This window comes from Atractosteus spatula, chromosome 13 (assembly GCF_055471065.1).
Source record: "Atractosteus spatula isolate fAtrSpa1 chromosome 13, fAtrSpa1.hap1, whole genome shotgun sequence".
In the NCBI taxonomy this organism is placed as follows: domain Eukaryota; kingdom Metazoa; phylum Chordata; class Actinopteri; order Semionotiformes; family Lepisosteidae; genus Atractosteus; species Atractosteus spatula.
The window spans coordinates 3,424,305-3,441,683 of record NC_142718.1 but is presented as its reverse complement, the minus strand read 5'-3'; the positions used below and the strand labels follow the sequence as shown (position 1 = coordinate 3,441,683).

The 17,379-nt window shown below is 45.2% G+C and overlaps 2 protein-coding genes across 3 annotated transcripts; one reads left to right on the top strand and one right to left on the bottom strand.

The window, feature by feature from the left end:
• Window positions 1-1,187: 1,187 nt before the first annotated feature.
• Window positions 1,188-3,456, bottom strand: LOC148821665 (3-mercaptopyruvate sulfurtransferase-like). Its single transcript, XM_088929971.1, has 2 exons — window positions 2,877-3,456; window positions 1,188-1,682 (listed from the first exon to the last, which is right to left on the bottom strand). Exons 1-2 carry the CDS (start codon window positions 3,454-3,456, stop codon window positions 1,360-1,362), a joined length of 903 nt encoding a protein of 300 aa, XP_088786097.1. The 3' UTR covers window positions 1,188-1,359.
• A 2,432-nt stretch (window positions 3,457-5,888) lies between these two features.
• Window positions 5,889-14,389, top strand: LOC148821664 (SUMO-conjugating enzyme UBC9-like). 2 transcript variants are annotated; one of them, XM_088931216.1, is made up of 7 exons: window positions 5,889-5,914; window positions 6,755-6,848; window positions 7,904-7,987; window positions 10,172-10,244; window positions 12,112-12,221; window positions 13,047-13,126; window positions 14,087-14,389. In XM_088931216.1, exons 2-7 carry the CDS (start codon window positions 6,783-6,785, stop codon window positions 14,148-14,150), a joined length of 477 nt encoding a protein of 158 aa, XP_088787342.1. In that variant the 5' UTR covers window positions 5,889-5,914; window positions 6,755-6,782; the 3' UTR covers window positions 14,151-14,389. The 2 variants fall into 2 exon arrangements, with proteins under 2 accessions (XP_088787342.1, XP_088787341.1); XM_088931215.1 differs by lacking the exon at window positions 5,889-5,914 and adding an exon at window positions 5,931-6,140.
• Window positions 14,390-17,379: the final 2,990 nt, after the last annotated feature.

Genomic DNA, 17,379 nt, shown 5'->3' with positions numbered 1-17,379 from the left:
ACACCAGTCGTCCTCAGTCCGAGTTTTCGAGGACCTGTTCATCTGCTGGTTCTTTTGTTCCAACTGGGTCCTTAATCAGCTGTGCTAATTGTTGTTGTGGTTGACCCACTTGCTAATTTAAACGATTCTCCGCGTCCAGTCCTTGGGGTGAAAAACGCCTCCGTTGAAGCGCATAGTTTATCCAACAATGTCAACACAGAGACGTTGAGACTGTCTCTCCCCGTCTTGATAAATTAGAATTTGCTTTCTTGCTCACGTCCATTTCAGCTTATAGTCCTGAACCTTGTTAATAAAACGGGGTTCAAACCCATTACAGACCTTGCTCGGCTTTTTTAAAGAAAGGCCTCTAACAGAGAATTGAAATAAATTAGCCTGCGATTAAGAACTCGGCTGTAACAAACACCTGAGCCAGGGGTTACTCAGGCCCAGGATTGAGAACCACTGCACTGCAGTGCAGATATATTATTATTTATTAATTAATAATATTAATTCCTTTCATTTGCATAGTGCTTTTCTGGACACCCCTCTCAAAGCGCTTTACAGGTAATGGGGACTCCCCTCCACCACCACCAGTGTGTAGCCCCCACCTGGATGATGCTCCAGTCCCCTCACACACACCAGTTCTCAGTGGGGAGGAGAGCAGAGTGATGAAGCCAGTTCAGAGAGGGGGGTTATTAGGAGGCCATGATTGGTAAGGGCCAATGGGAAATTTGGCCAGGACACCGGGGTTACACCCCTACTCTTTTCATGTGATGACACATTGCTTTTAATAGCTGTAGGAGAGGGCTATTTGTGTTACAGTAAAAAATGCTACGGGAAAAATCTTGGAAAGTTATTCCAGGTGGGTTGTGGGTACCCTGACATGAGACATTGGCAGATGCCAATTGAAATGACAAGGCACGGTAGCCACCACCTGTCGGAAACACATGGGAAGTGGTCCCTCTAGTGGCTGCTCTGGGCATACGAGCATCTTCAATTAAAGAGGCTTCAATATTTAAAAAAAAAAAACAACAATAAAAGAAATAATGTCCTGAAAAGGTAATCAAACGTATCTTTATTTTTCTTTTGTGAGAAGATAACATCTGTGGCACTAAAATGGTCTTGCTGATAATGGCGTCAAGCCTTACAAAATTCAACTCATTTCCAGACATTTAGTCCTGTCCCTGTCATTTGTGCCCGTAGGAGTCATTTACAGATACATTTCCCAGACTTCCCTGAGTTTTTAGGGACTAGCGTGGTGATCCCAGCATGCTAAAATGTGGGGCTGGAGATCAAGCATGTGAGGCTTCTGGACCTGGCCAGAGGGCGGCTTCTCCTGCTTCCTCTGCCTCTAAAGAGAGCTTGGCGTAACTTCGGCTCTCAGGGGCGGTTGGGGGGATCATGGGACCTCTTTCCCTCGCCTTCGGACAGGATCAGCTCGGGCGGGGCCCTGCGGAACCACTCGCCCCAGGACCCGTCGTACACCGCCACGTCGTCCTTGCCGCAGAGGGCGGCGGCGGCCAGCACCGCGTGGCAGGCCGTGACCCCTGACCCGCAGGTCACCGCCAGGGGCCGCGACAGGTCCAGCCCCTTTCCGCCGAACAGCTCCTGGATCTGGGAGGGAGGCTTGAAGAACCCAGGTGGGGTTAAGAAGTCGTAGAAGGGGATGTTCACTGAGCCGGGGATGTGGCCAGGTTCCACACCTGTGTGAGAGGAAACCAAAGGCACACAGAGGACTTCTATGAGATAACAAAGCACCCAGGTGGCATAGCGGCACAGCGGTTGGCGTTGCTGCCTCACAGGGTCGAGGCCCTGGGTTCAGTTCCTGGAGTGCTGTCTGTGTGGAGTTTGTATGTTCCCCCCCGTTTCCTCCTACAGTCCAAAGGCCTACTGGTAGGCTTCTGGGAAAACTGGCCCTGGTGTGAGTGTGTGTCTGTGTGTGCCCTGTGATGGACTAACGTCCCATCCGGGGTGTACCCTGCCTTGTGCCCGTTGCATGCTGGGATAGGCTCTGGCTCCCCCATGACCCTGAATGGCAGGAAACAGAGTATGAGTGTATATATATATTATATAATAATTATATTAGATTCGTGCAATTTCCTCTTTATTAGGGTCCCCACAATGATCGGGGTGGCTCTCCTTTGAGTCAGTTGACGAGCTCCCTCTCAGCACTTAATGACGTTCACCTGCCTGTTTGGCTCTGTGCCTTACGTGAAAGTGGTCTCACCCGGAAGCAGGATAAGAGATGAGAGAAGAAAGAAGAAGAGAGAAACGGAGACAGCCAATGGGACGACATTGTTAATGGTTAATGGATGTTTTCAGCCAGCGAGGACGAATTCTCTGATGCCTAGCTCTGACGCAAAGATCTAGCAGTCAAGCTGTTAAAGCTGATTCTTCGGGAATAGGCTGGCCAGCCATGTTATTAAAGCTGCTTCTTCCAGCTCCTTTGTGGAACAAACTTTCTCAGTCATGTCGTTAAAGCTGATTCTTCGAGATACTTGAAGGAAATAAATTGTCCAGTCCCTGTTTCTCTAGTATCCTTAAGGAACGCACTTCTCACACATGTAGTTAAAAATGATGATCTGGGATCCCTTGTCAACAAACTGCAAAATCAAATAGTTTGGATCTGATCCTCTTGAGATTCTTCAGGAAACGGCTAACCATCTGCAGCCACAGCAAGAAATAACACATGGACTCTCCTTGTCTGTAACCTTCATGAGCAGCTTGTTACAGACTCCTACAGCTCTTTGAAATCCAGATTTTGTTGGGGTTTTTTGTTAATTTTCCGGGTGAGAAATGTCTTTTTTCTTCACCATCTTGACCCCTTACACATGCAAGACATGCGAGTATCATGATAGACCAGACATCGACCCAGAGAGTAACCAGAGACTCCTCACCTTCCATGGGCTCCGGCTCAATTCCTCTGAATCTGCCAGGTGTTTTCACGTCGAGCAGCTGAAAGGCCCTCTGCTCCAGGTTTTCCAGGATGTCCTCGTAGCTCTTCACCCGGGAAGCCTCGAGTTTCGCCACGAACGTCACCGGCTTGGGTTCGGAGTGCTCCCCGGTGACCGGGTATCCTTCCCGGATCCAGTTGACCAACCCACCGTCCAGCAGCGACACAGCCCGGTGCCCAAACACCCGGAACATCCACCACACCCGGGGCGCCGAGAAGGCTCCGAAGTCGCTGGCGTCGTAAACCACGACGTGCGCGTCGTTGCCGATGCCCAGTTTCCCCACGTAGGCGGCGAACTCGCTCTCGGTTGGGAGCATGTGGTCGAAGGGGGACCTTCTGTCGGAGCAGGCATCGATATCGAACAGCGAGGCTCCAGGTATGTGTCCCGGGTGCCTGAATTCCTTCTTGGCATCCCGGTTCATCTCCGGCAGATACCATGACGCATCTAAAATGTGAAGATTGGGTCGGCTGCCCGGGTCTTGGATTGCTCTCCAGAGCCATTGCGCCGAGACGAGAGCCGACATTTGGAAATGCCGCGCACAGTGAAGGATTGTCTGCGGTGTCAAGTCAGGAGCGTGTTTATGCTGGATTTTGCTTAACCGTATCTCATACGTTTGGCGTTCAACGTCTACTGCGGAGGCGTCGCCCACCTATCCGAAGATAAGACTGCGAAACAGACGAATTAAATAAGATAATTAAAGGCGCTTGAAGTGTGAGCTGAGAAGATAGGCGTGCGGCTAAGCTAAAGGCGCTCCTAAAAAAGAAATATTTGTGCACCGCCAGAGGCATACATTTGGTTTTACGAAAAAACAAGAACAACAACAATCTTGAGACCAGTTGCATGTTTTTATATTGTTAATGCTGGCACAATGTAAACAACATAACGTAACTGTAAAATAAACCACGAAAGCAGAAAAATATTGATATATAGAAAGATTAAACATTATAGAAAAATTAAGAGGCAGAGTAGCGTAGGTGCACCTGTGATTCCATAAATGGAGAAAGAGGTGAGGTTCTTTTCCTTTTTCTGTGCTTCGGTAGATCTGTCCAGGTGTGCACAACTGTCCCAGAGCTACTACAAAACTCACACCACGGTAGCCTACTCGTGTTCATGTTTGCAAAGGTGTTAGTTGTAAAAGCACTTTGTAGTAGATAGTCCTAAAATCATAGTTTTAATAATAATTAGTCATTCCTGACAGTGATCCAGCGCTTTTCTGGACACTCCACTCAAAGTGCTGTACAGGTCATGGGGAATCCCACCATCACCACCAGCGTGTACCCCACCAGTCCTCTCCTCACACACCAGCTCTCAGTGGGGAGGAGAGCAGAGGGATGAAGCCAGTTCACAGATGGGGATTATTAGCAGGCCATGATTGGTAAGGGCCAGGGGGAAATTTGGCCACCCTACTCTTTTTTTGAGTAAAGCTTGGGAGAGTCAGAACCTTCTTGGTGTTATGTCTTATCCAAAGGACGCTGCCTTTTTTACAGTATAGTCTAGTGTTCACAAAAATATCACAATTAGCTAATATAATCTAGCAGATTTTCTGCAGGTCAAAAATACCCACTATGCCTTCCTCTAAGTCTCTTTCTAGATCTCTTCTGTCATTCCTGCTCCTCCTCCTCCCTGAGCCACTTGCCCCCTTCTCTCACTAAACCAGCATTCTGTCTCTTCACAGCGATCTGTTCCAAGACCAGGCTTTCTAACCACCTCCTATCCCTCTACAGATGTCATCGTTATAATTCCCAAAGCATTTCACCTGAAATTGAACACTTTTTTCTTTGACTCTGACGCCACCCAGAGTAACGGTCAGTTGCTCACACCCAAAGAAGGCTCCACAGCCAAAACGTTGTGTTTCCTTTCTTCTCTTTTCAGCATGGAATAAACGTTTAGCTTGTTCCTTTGAGACCTAAAGTATGTCTGTTTTACAAGTGAGTACACAGACTAAGCTAAAAAAAAAAAGCTGATTAAAAATACACCAACTAAGGGCTTAGTAAGATTAAGTAAATAAATGCCAAGTAGAACTAAAATCAGAAGACAAGGGGGGGCCGAGAAACTATACATACAAGTGAATCTCTGCTTTTTTCGGAGGAACTGTACCTTTAAGACTGATTTAACTGATTACGTCATTAAGCAGCTCTTAAATGACGTCACACTGAGAACGTTCCAGAATCCAGTCATGCATTTATTTTAATTAGAGCCCAAATCTTTGATTTACTAATGAGAATTATCAGTTGTGAGTGTGTAAAATTCACGGAGTAGCTAAAACAACAGACATTGTAAAGGCTGTGGTTTCTTCCATAAGTCGTTCCAAAACGAAATTAAACTCCAGCAACTTCCTACTTTCAGCCGACACGGAACCGGTTCAATCTGGTTTGAATGTAAGATTTAGGAGTCCGAAAAAGAGCCTGATTTAGTTGGGGTTTTTTTAATAACTTTTTCACAGCTCTAAAGTATCCCCGAAAAAGCTACTTTAATTTTTCAGGACTGTCACATGTATTTTCTACTGAGGTTGTAACGATATTATTTATCGCGGACTCCTCACTTTCCACCCTTCTCTTGTTCGCCAGTTTAAAATCTAGCGCGAATCGGCGCTTTGCTATCGCGGGCCGCGCGGGGGGGGGGGAGAGTTGACGCGCCGCCATGTTGAGAGTGGCAGAGCGCGGTGCTCACGTCCACATATATCAATAAGACAATCCACTGTATGAAGCTGTTGTGCAGCAGTTCACTCAAACATGAAAACGAGTAACTGCACAACAATAATGCGACCATTCACCCTCTAGAAAGGTAAGATACTGACACAATCTTGGTAGTTCAAACGGTGACGAAGAAAAATGACCCCGGCCGCGCTCGGATGTTTTTGACACACCCAGCATGGCCGCTGACGCCAGCAGCCTGGCGCGGAGCTGTCTGGGAGGAGCGCCTGAAGGTCCTAGGAGGAGAGGGGGGGGGCAATTAAGGAGGTCCTTGCCTTCGCCATATTGGTGTGCAATTTTATTTAATTACCTTCGCGTAGTTTTGACAGCGTCGTTACCGAGTGGTGCTGATGGTGCAAGGAGGCGATCACAGGGTGCGCGAAAGAGCAAGTGGTTTGACAAACAACAACAACAACAACAACAATATCAGTAGAGGTTTAAATACAAACGGCAAAAAAGAGCGCTGCCATCGCGGATAATAATCTTTTTTTTTTTTGGTCATTTGAGTCGAAAGGTAAGCGCTTTGCTCGAAGCGGGACAGGAGTTCCTGTACCATCTCCCTGATTGCCTTGGGAGAGAGAGAGGGGGAGGGAGGGGGACGGAGAGCGCACTTGACGTCCCAGCGTTTCTTGTCTTGCTTTTTACATTTCGGTTTTGCACTTTCGATCAGCACAATTAAAAAAAATATATATATATATAAGAGCAGTGGGTGTGGAGAAACTCGGGGTACGATGTGCAGAGCCGACGAGCGGGGCGAGACTGACGGGGTGACGTAACTGGGGGGGCTCTGGCGTGGTTGCCCGGCTCAGTGGAAGCGCTTTGAGCTCAGGAGTCGCCATCTGGACCTGTCAGAGCACAGGCGACTAAAAACGCGCACAAACACAAGGGATCGCTATTACTACGTTACAGCCTGAGTCAAATCAGTGTCCCAGATGACTAAGCCAATTGTTACTTTGAAATAAACACCCCGTGAAAGTAATCTTTTGTCCCGAAGTCACCACTCACTACCGCGTTGTTGATCATGAATTTGTCGCGCCCGGGTTTCTGTGGTTGTATTTTTTTTTGTTGTATTAGGGGATCTATGAGGAATGTGGTGTGTTAAATTGTGTTTTCTCCCCCCCCCCTTAGCGCCGACTGGGAGCGTTCATGAGTAGCCATGTCTGGTATCGCTCTGAGTAGGCTGGCGCAGGAGCGGAAAACGTGGAGGAAAGACCACCCATTTGTGAGTTTTCACTTTTTACTTCATCTGATAAAACTCCGCCCTGAAAACACAGAAGACTCTGCTTTTATGCTTTGTTTCCTTTAACTTCTTAAGACTCCTTGTGTCAAAGTGGTTTTTGGTTCTGTCTTCTATCTTCTGGTTTCTGGTTTAATTACTCAATTAAGCAATTAAATTAATCATTTTGATAATGAGACCTACACATGGAATTTCTTAAGGTCTTTTACAGTTGATGGCTGAGAAGCGCACCAGTACAAGTACACTCCCTTTTAAACACCTTCACGTTGGGTTGGCATACTTAACAACGATAAATTCAATCATAATTCATTAGATCGCCTATGGAAGTGAGAGATCGGGTGGAACAAAACCCAGAAACTAGGTTTTCCGGGAGTGAACTTTTGACACCCCTTTGTTACACGCCTTGCTACCGTTCATGTCGGACTCTTGTCGGGTAATTGTCTTGTTTTCCCCTGAAGAGCAGCGTGTGATTTAGTTGGAAAAAAAAAACCTTTCTGGCTGTAGGCTTGTGAATGTAATAAAAGCTAAAGCTTCCAATGGCAGTTTCCATATTAAAAAAAACAGTGGATGGACTGTGACTGATCCCTACTACATTACAGTAAGACCGTCCCACCCCCACCCCCCATAAATGTGGTCTTTTCTTCTGGGCACTTCCCTGTCCTGTGTTAGTAGTGTCAACTTTCTGCAGGAGCTTATCTGCAAGGGCATGTAGGAGGTAAAGCTGTACTTCTGTGTCCATTTGTGTTTGTTGTGATTCCCGTTTCCAGTACTGTTTCAAACGACGCCCCTCATCGGGAAAGACCCAGTGTTTCACGTGGACTTCCCGGCTGCCTTGAGAATTTTTATCCGCAACTTGTAATTTTATGTGGCTCTAGAATAGGTTTTAAAAGCAGTCTAGAGAGAAATGGCGATAAACTTCATTATGGGCACATAAGGAATATGTAATAATTGGATTATTGCATATACATCTGAAGCTACTAAAACGTTAAAGGAAATGGAACTGAGATATCCGGTACTTGAGTGTCTCCACCTCTCCACAGGGCTTTGTCGCTGTTCCCACGAAGAATCCCGATGGCACGCTGAATCTGATGAACTGGGAATGTGCTATTCCTGGGAAAAAAGGGGTAAGTGACCCATCCAGTTCAGTTTTCCCAGACTCCTGGGCAAACTCCTCTGTTACGATTTTATGGTGTGGTCTGAAAACTACCGGTTCCAGACCAGAATGCGCCACATCTCCTCTGTGTTTGAGAGCCCGGTAGACAAGATGGATAATTGGCCAGCAGCCAGATAACTCTGCAACTCACAACTGGCAACCCACTGAAGCTCAGCAGGTGTGAGCCTGGTCAGTACCTGGAGGGGAGACCTCCTGGGGAAAAAAAACTAAGGTTGCTGCTGGAAGAGGTGTTAGTGGGGCCAGCAGGGGGCGCTCATCCTGTGGTCTGTGTGGGTCCTAATGCCTCAGTATAGTGACGGGGACAAAACCGTGAGACGTAAAACCGAGGTCCTGACTCTCTGTGGTCATTAAAAATCCCAGGGCGTTTCTCGAAAAGAATAGGGGGGTTACCCTGGCGTCCTGGCCAAATTTCCCATTGGCCCTCACCAAGCATGGCCTCCTAATAATCCCCATCTATGAATTGGCTTCATCAATCTGCTCTCCTCCCCACTGAGAGCTGGTGTGTGGGGAGTGTACTGGCGCACTCTGGCTGCCGTCACATCATCCAGGTGGGGCCACACACTGGTGGTGGTGGAGGGGATCCCCATTACCTGTAAAGCGCTTTGAGTGGAGTGTCCAGAAAAGCGCTATATAAGTGTAAGCAATTATTATTATTATTATTATTATTATTAATTGTCTTCGTGCTTTATAGGGGACAGCCTAATCGTGGGGCATAGCACCAGCACATCCTCTGACCTTAGTACAGACTGATTATGGGGAATTGCTTTCTACATAAGTGAGGGATTCCTTTATCCACTACCCAATCCATGAATGACCACGAGCTCACAGTAAAGGTGTAGGGGCAAGTGCAATAAGTGATGAAGAAAGATATAAGATGTGAAAAAGGGGTTAACTGATTTCTTTCTGCACAAAGACTTCTTGTAACACAAGACATTCCATTCTGTGCTGAGGCACCTTTGAGTTACGGCAGAGATAGGAGTTAATTGATATGAAATTCCAAGTGCAAGATAAAGACCCCCCCCCCCTCCCCCAACTAAGGAAAGATAAAACCAACCATTAAAAGTGTTCAAGATCTTGGGAAAGTCCAAACACAGGTGGCCCCCCATTACCATGGTAACAATTTGCATCAGAAGCAGCTGAAATTTGCTATATAAACTGGAAGTTTTGTACCTATATTTCGAACAGTTCTTTGGTCTTATTGTCCCTTGCATGCAATAAACTCAGTTGTTTAAACTTCTTCTCGGGTTCCACAACTTATTTGTCTGTTACTACAGTGGTCGTTATTGACAGAAATAAAGGGGTATGTGCAGTTGTAGGGGATGAGGGTGATTGTGGAGAAAGTAAACTTTGCAGGTTCTGGTAATCTATGAGGGTTCCTGTAGAAGTGGCATGTGGTAACTGTGTATGAATCAATAGCTTTTATGTAATGTTATGGGTTTTAATTTAATGTTTGCATGTTTTATGTTAATCTCCGTGTAAAACATAGATGATTGAATGCAAAACGAGTCTGTGAGAAGTTGGAAAAGTATTATCGTGTCGTCAGTACTGCTTGGGATGAAAGGGATTGTCTTTGTAAGTGGCAAGTGTTGGGTGACATTTACCCGTTTGTATTTTTGTAGTAAGCAAGTAAAGCTGTCATTTTGCAAGCATGTAAATTATTACCATGTTACTTAGGAGTGTAAAGAGAATAAAAACTGCACAAAAAAAAATGGAACCATCTCTCAAAGTTGACGAGCCCTCTATCTTCTGAAGCAGGGGTGTCACGCTCATATTCCTGAAGGCCTGTTATCTGCTGGTTCTTCTGTCATCTAAGCTCTTGGCCAGATTAAATACAGTGATTTTAACCAGATGCTGAGGCGTTTTATAGGTAACTGTAACCTTAATGAAGTGAATGTTTTTGACTAGTTAACAATTAAAGACCGTAAAAAAATGCTGTACATTGTCTAAGTAAGAGAGATTATTATTTACAGTAATTTTATAGATATTGTTGTAACACAAATTTTGGAAGTTGAACAGTACTTTGAGTGGATGTTCAACATGTTTTACAAACACCTTTCTGCAAGGTCGGGTACGTTCCGTTTGTGGAGTATTGCGATATTGAAAGGGGTTATTAATGGATACAATTTATTGACAGACGCTGTGGGAAGGTGGCCAGTACAAGTTGAGGATGCTGTTTAAGGATGATTATCCCTCGTCTCCTCCGAAATGTGAGTATTTTCTTGGCACGGGAGAAGGGAGAGAGCTGATAAAACTGGCGTATTCCAAGGAAACAGCGAAGGAGCGGTTTATATCAACAGCATGTTCTCCAGCACCGCATGATCATGAGCAGAGTGCACAGATTTATTAGAACCACTCATGATTTCATTTGAGCTTTTCATGCATCCTCAGTTATTAATTATCACAGAAATATGTTTTTTCTCATGCTCTTCATTAAAAGGATTTTTAAACTAAAAGCACACTTGGTTTTTGGTGTGTATTGAGACATTACGCTCATTATATTTTTGGAAGATGGAATTCTGCCCAGCCAGCTTCTTCAAAGTGAAATAACAGTGCAACATCTAACGTTTTCTGCTTATGAATTATTCTGCCTTATTCAGTGAATGTGTGGTTTAAAGAAACATGTATTTCACTGTTGGCCATTTTTGTCTTAATGACTTTTGGCATAAAGAGAGTGAAGTCTCTCTTGGAAGATTTTGTTTATCCAGCACAAGTTAAGAGATCCTACACAGATCGACAGCTGTGAATTCTCCTGTGGCCTGGCACCATACAGAGTTACCTAACTGGGTTGTGGCTTGTCTGTTTGATGGATATGAACTCTACTGAGTACATGTAATCTTAGAAAATCCCTGCCATGGCCAGACATCTTCCTTGAGCATCCTGCATCTAATATGGTCTGTGGGCATTGGTGGACCACAAGCTGTTGTGACGTCCACAAAATATAATGTATAAGTCCTTTTGCTTTCTCACATCAGCTGTTGGGCGGCATCATGGTTGTATTAAATGTTCTTTATTTTGCCTGTACAGTTCCTCCGTAATGGTACTTGCAATTTTAAATTTGGCTCCAGCCTGATGTTACCCCGACACCTTCATTATTTTATAGAACAGAATTTTTATTAATAAGGCAGCTGGAGAACACGGAGATATACAACGTCCGAGAAGAATACCCCAAAAGAATACATTGTAATCAATACAAACAAAAGCAAATAGCAGATTATAGCGGGCTCTACACTGAGACAGACCAGGTTATTTAAATTGCAGCCTGAGTCATAACAAACAGATCATTATAATCTTAATCTTTAGTCATTATGACCAGTTTGAAGAGCAAGGGGCTAGTTTACAAAGTGCGTACTGTTATATATACAGTATATGCATCAAATGATTTTACTGTCTGAAAATCGAAACTCTTTTTAAATGCTTATGTTGCCATTCTGTAAAGTGCTTTCACCAAAAACATTGTTTAGTGGAGAATATATATTTTTTTTAACAAAATGTGCTTGTATAATGTTTTGACAATTCAGGAATGGTGTCAGTCACATTTGCTACAATCATTTTCCTTCTGGTTCAGGTTAAAAAGACACAGGTCTGTTCCGGAGCAGTGCAATTTTTACAGATTTCTAACCGCAGTGTGCTGTAAACATATATCTCCATGGGAACACAGGCTCTTTGCCAGCTTATGTTTTTACTAATGTCTCGTCCAGAGGTCACCTACCCCGGGCCTGTAGCACCCCAATTCAGGCAGTCTTAGGGGTCACCTGTTTTCAAAGATTAGTAACACCTAAGATGCTAATGATTCAAGTAAGTAGCCTGTTTTTTTAAGAGAAATCTGGGTTTTAAGGGATAAAAGATAGATTTGAGTGCGAAATGATCTCTAAATTATGGACCATATTGCCTGTTTAGTTGATCCCAATGGAATTGTTCTGTATCTTTACAAAATGATTTAGTGGTGACCTCCAGCTCACACTGGACGAGGGCTCTCCACAGCCAGGGTTGCCCCTGTGTCCAGAATCAACAGAATTTCATGTAAAAACCCAAACAGCTGTTGAGCAGTTTTTTTGTTTGTTTGGTGTCAAACAGGCAAGTTTGAACCCCCCATCTTCCACCCCAACGTCTATCCCTCGGGGACTGTGTGTTTGTCCATCCTGGAGGAGGACAAGGACTGGAGGCCGGCCATCACCATCAAACAGGTCAGAGACAGAGGGCCCCCCCCCCCCAGGGAGTTCACGCTCTGTGAGCTGCAGGCACTTACAGAAGTCTGTGTGGTCTTATGAATGATAAAAAAAACCTGCAGCTCGTGTTCCTTTTTCTAAGGGCACGGGGGAGGGACCAGGGGAGGTCTCAGTGCTGTTAAACAAGGACATGTCAGCAGGTTCCATTTCGAAGGCACCTTGCTGTCAGCGTAAAATATTCTTAAGCTTTTTTTTTTTTAAAAGTGAGAACAAAAGCAGAGAAGTAACACCAAAAAGGGTTACACCAGTTCTCTGTTTTCATACATCTCGCGTCGCCGCTGGTGGAGCTTTCTGGGGTCACCGTAGTAGAAGCGAGGTCAGTGGGCCGTGTGGTCCCGAGGCTGCGCTGCTGATACGGTTCCTCTGGCAGTCCGTATCGCAGGCACAGCAGGTCCCTATTTTCACACCGGGGTGAGAGTTCATGAGACTGTGACACTGGGGACTCCCAGTTGGTGGCCCGTGGGTTAGGGGCAAGGGCTGTCTTTAACTCTTGTCTCAACAGTGCCTCCTACAGCTTCCCAGCTGCCCACAGGCGTGTAGTGATGGAGAACAGATTAGGGCAGATCCCCATTTTTAATCTGTGTTCACTTGGGCTACTTTGCAATATAATAAAGTATATATAAAGCAGTAACGTCAGGCAACAGAGTCCTGGTAAACGTATTTTAAATGAGCATTCTTCTGTAGATGAGCTGACATTAGCTGAGATCTTTAAAGACCCTGCGCTAGCTCTGAGGACAGCCAGGAATATCCAGTTCTCGATGTTTGTCGTTCTCTGCCTTTCAGATTTTGTTAGGAGTCCAAGAGCTGCTCAACGAACCCAACATACAGGACCCAGCACAGGCTGAAGCCTACACAATATACTGGTGAGTATTCAGACGATGCTCCCACGGCCTAGCCGTGGATTAACAAGTTAGTTGTGATTCACGTCGACACCAAGGGCTTTCGATCGGGGGGCTGGCGTCCCGCAGGTTATCCTTCTAGCTAAGGCCTCGTTTACTTCATCTTTCTCATAATTCGCCTGCTTTCATTGTGGCTCAGCAGTCTGTGATGGGTCGCGTCGGGCTCCGGTTAACTGACTTGAGAGGCCTGCGAGAAATCATGGTGAATTCGGGATTAAGCATGTTGCAGCTTGTTGCTAGAGGGCTTTGATCATAAAGCTATTTCTCCGTTAACCTTGGCAGTTCACATATAGCCATTAATCTGTTAATTCCCATGAATTGTCCGTGAATTCCCAAAGATCCCATGTTTCTCATATGGACGCATCCAACCATGGAGTACCAAACCCCGGTCCTGGTTAGACACAGTGCTGTATGGTTTTCCCTTTATTGAAACATTGATAAGTCCTTTAAACTTAATCTTTAAATAACGTGTGGCTAATCTTTAAATAACGCAATAGAAGAATGACTGGATTGGGACCAGCGTTGGAGACCCCTGATTTTAGGGTGACCGATAAGAATCACTCAACTGGGGCTCCTCAGGACCATGGTAGGAGACCGCTGTGAGGGGGACCTGTAAGAATAACTGGACTGGAGCTTCCCAGGACCTGGTTTGGAGAGCCCTGCTATAAAAACCCATAGGACTGTGATTGACACTCCTCCTCTGATGGGTATATCCTGAGTTGGGGGGTGACATAAAAGTCCTTCATCTGTAAACAGAACTTCAAACTCTGTTTTAAGCCACTGCTATTAAACAATTGATAGTTGTAATGCAAAATGAATAAATCTGAAGGTGAATGCAGAAGGAATAACTTGCAGAATGCCCTCGGATCCCTTTGACTGTAGTGTATTTTTCACACCTGTTTGCCATTTCCCTTGTTTTTTCAGTCAGAACAGAATGGAGTACGAGAAGAGGGTGAGAGCACAGGCCAAGAAGTTTGCTCCCACATAGGCCTGAACTCTGACCTTTGCACTTTGACCACAGAAGCCAGCACTTGAGGAAGGAGGAGATGGGACTGGGGAGGGTGACGGGGGGGGGGGACCGGCAGGCACCTGTAAATATATAAATATAGAGTGAGTTCTGCAGATGTTTTTTTATTTTAGCAAGTCAGTGTTTGTGTCTTAATGATTGGCCAAAACATGTAATTATAAAAAAAAATAAAATTCTAATTAAAGTCTTGTTTATTAGTACCAAAAGCTTCTTTTCTTTTTTGTTGTTGTTGTTGTTGTTGTTGTTAGCACGTGTTAAAGTGATGGCTCAGATTTACTCCAGCACAAGGAGAAGCCAGAGCTGTTTAAAGTCAGGAGCTGTGTCCACGTGCGCAGGCTGCAGAAGAACGGGTGAAGGTTAGTTCAATGCTGAAAAGAAAAAGAGACACCAGAACCAAAAGGTAATCTGCCAGCCTTCCCTGCTTTTTGGATGAGTAATTTCTTCTACACGCCTGTAGCATTTCAAATCAAATCAAAGTTTATTCATCAAATGCACAACAATACAGCGTGCAGCAGTAGTGGCTGGCAGTGAAATGTCTTTTCTACGAGCTCACAAAAATCACAAGAATCACAGAAATCCTAAAAACACAAAAATCACAAAATTGAGGTTATGAAAATAAGGTTACATAATAATAGATGTAATAGATGTTGAATAAAACTGCTATGTGTCCATGGTGTATGCAATATATACAAGTAGTGCGGTTATGCTGTTATGCCTTTCTGGTTTCTGGTGAATTTGTTCGCTTTGCTGAAGATCTAGTCGTATCAGGTGTGAAAGTATCCTGACAAGGACGGAAACCTCCCGCAACAAGAGACCGATTCAAATATTAGCGAAGGGCGGTCAAACGTTTGAGGGAACAACAGAGAAAAAGCATGACGTCACCAGCCTTGAAGCCTCAAGTATGTGAGATATGCGATATGGGAAAAAAAAACACATTTCATGTCAATAATACAAGGTTAGCTATTCACAAAACAAAGACGTCGAATGCTACTCCTTCAATGCTTACAAGGTGGACATACAATACTACTTGAACAACATTAAAAACGCGGGTCATCAAAACTAGGTTGCTGCTATATGCAGTGTTGGAGAGGCAGCAGATGGCGCTGTTTCCCACCCCGGAGCGGTAATGCCATTGCCCTAGTATAGTAACCAGAGGCCCTGTGGAGTACGAGGGGCGTCCTGCGGATGAGACGTGAGACCGAGGTCCTGATTATATGGCCGTTAAAGATCTCACGGCACAGTCCCTGGAATCCTGATTAAATTCCACCCCGGGCGTTTGCAGTCGGTGTTCCCCAGTGTTTTGCCTTCATTCAGCGAGAAGGTCATCCCTCCCTCCCCTGTCTGAGCGCTCCTGTCTCACAATGGCCGCTGGGCGTCACCCAGGTGCCGACCGCAGTTCAGCGGTGCGTCCTATCGACCATGTGAAGCACTTTAGTATAAAAAGGAGCTATAAAAATGCAAGGGATGTATAAGTAAGTCTTGCACTATTATAGACCTGAAGCGGCTCCGCTTCCTCATGCACTCTGGGGCAGGGAGTTTCTTTCAAGGGGTATCTTGAATCTTTCCTAAGAGACTGTCCAGAATAATTTCATAGCCTTCAAACTGATTTTAATCTTCAGGCAAAGGAGGGGGGGGGCTGCTGTCCTGCAGAACTGAATCTCTCGCAGTGAAATCCTTCACACCCAGAGACGCCAAGGTAGGATTCAGGTCTACATTTTTTTATTTTTAATTCCGTCCATGACCCCACGGCCAGGTTACGATGCCGTGCTGGCCAGGATCCCTTCGCAGAGCACCGAGGCCCGATTAAATGCTTTTGAAAAATACTCTGTCGTAAACCAGGTACTGCACAAAAACCTCATCGTGAAATTCGCATGATTTGGGAGTATTATTAGTTTGCCCCCTTTTTTTTTTTAAACAGGGTTACAATGTGGTAAAATGAAGTTGTCATTTTCCGGAGCATTGCATTATGATAGGAGGGCGTAGTGCACCCCTGGTCAAATACATCGTAAACACAGGTTAGGGAAATCACCGTGCAGCGCTAAACGCGATTAGTGGCGCGTCACACACATTTGGCAAGTTCGAGAAGTTTAGTACTCGACAAAAGAGCTTACGCACAGCGCACACCGCTGCTGGCAGTCCGTCAAATACTGACCCTTTAGTGATTGCCATTAAGATAAACGTGTTTTTTTTTTCCTGTTCGGTTATTCTAGACTGTTATTCTAGATTCTAGAGCAGCGCCGCTCGCGCGCGCGCGCGTGTGTGTGAACAGCTCTCCCGGGGCAACGGCGGAGCGCTCCTATGACGTAATGCCCCTAGGTGACCGCGTGCGCTCGTGTGCCTTCAGCAGGTGCAAAGAGAAATCGATTCCCTGTTGTTGTTGTTGTTGTTGTTGTTACGTTGGTTAAGGCGCACAGAGGTGAGTATTCGCTGAGAAAGGTGCCGACGCCACTGGACTTGCGCAGGTGGCTGAAGACTTGCACTGCAGTCTCTTTTCAGCACGGTGCAAGTCTAAGCGTTTGGCAAGTCTGTCGCTGCGATGGACGCAATTCAAGGGGATTCAAGTTCGAGGTTTTCTCGTCATTTACATTTTATGCTTTATATTATTCATAGCGTGACATTTAAATCCCACACAGGAAACTTCGACTTCGAAGTACTACATTTAGCAATATTTTTATAACCGACACAGGCAGCAGTGACGCACGTGGTAACTTTAACCCTTATTTTAAACAGAAGTGAGTCAGTTTACCCTTGATCGCGCTGTCTTCTGACGACGGGGCGACTTTTTTCCCCCTGTTAACTCATCCGTTAAGCACAGCGCGCATTGCAATGAAATTTATACATCGAGAAAATGCCTCTAGTGGCACCGAGATGATCTAATTGCACTGGTTACTTACCGTAGTCGCCTCAGATACGACCGACACATAATAATATGAGAAAGGATACTCGTATTTGTACTGCAAGCCTGCTCATTCGTGAAAGTTTTTCGTTTCGTTATGTTTTGTGCTTGTGCAAGAACAAGTAGGCCTTTAGTAGTGTTTTGATTTAAAACTGTCCACTGCCCACCTACGGGAAACCTAGAATGAGCTGATTTAATAATCAGGTGCTTAACAGACGCTTTAATGCAGATCGGCACCTCTAGATGGCAGACTAATGACATTTACACAAATTGTCATACTACTGCCATTAAAGC

What these genes read in the sequence shown, in the direction of transcription:
- LOC148821665 (XM_088929971.1), bottom strand. Translation starts at nt 3,456, where the DNA reads ATGTCGGCTCTCGTCTCGGCGCAATGGCTCTGGAGAGCAATCCAAGAC. An exon ending in TGAGCCGGAGCCCATGGAAG is followed by an intron (nt 1,683 to 2,876) that starts GTGAGGAGTCTC and finishes CCTCTCACACAG; the next exon opens with GTGTGGAACCTGGCCACATC.
- LOC148821664 (XM_088931216.1), top strand. Translation starts at nt 6,783, where the DNA reads ATGTCTGGTATCGCTCTGAGTAGGCTGGCGCAGGAGCGGAAAACGTGG. An exon ending in CGGCCATCACCATCAAACAG is followed by an intron (nt 12,222 to 13,046) that starts GTCAGAGACAGA and finishes TCTGCCTTTCAG; the next exon opens with ATTTTGTTAGGAGTCCAAGA. An exon ending in GAAGCCTACACAATATACTG is followed by an intron (nt 13,127 to 14,086) that starts GTGAGTATTCAG and finishes TTGTTTTTTCAG; the next exon opens with TCAGAACAGAATGGAGTACG.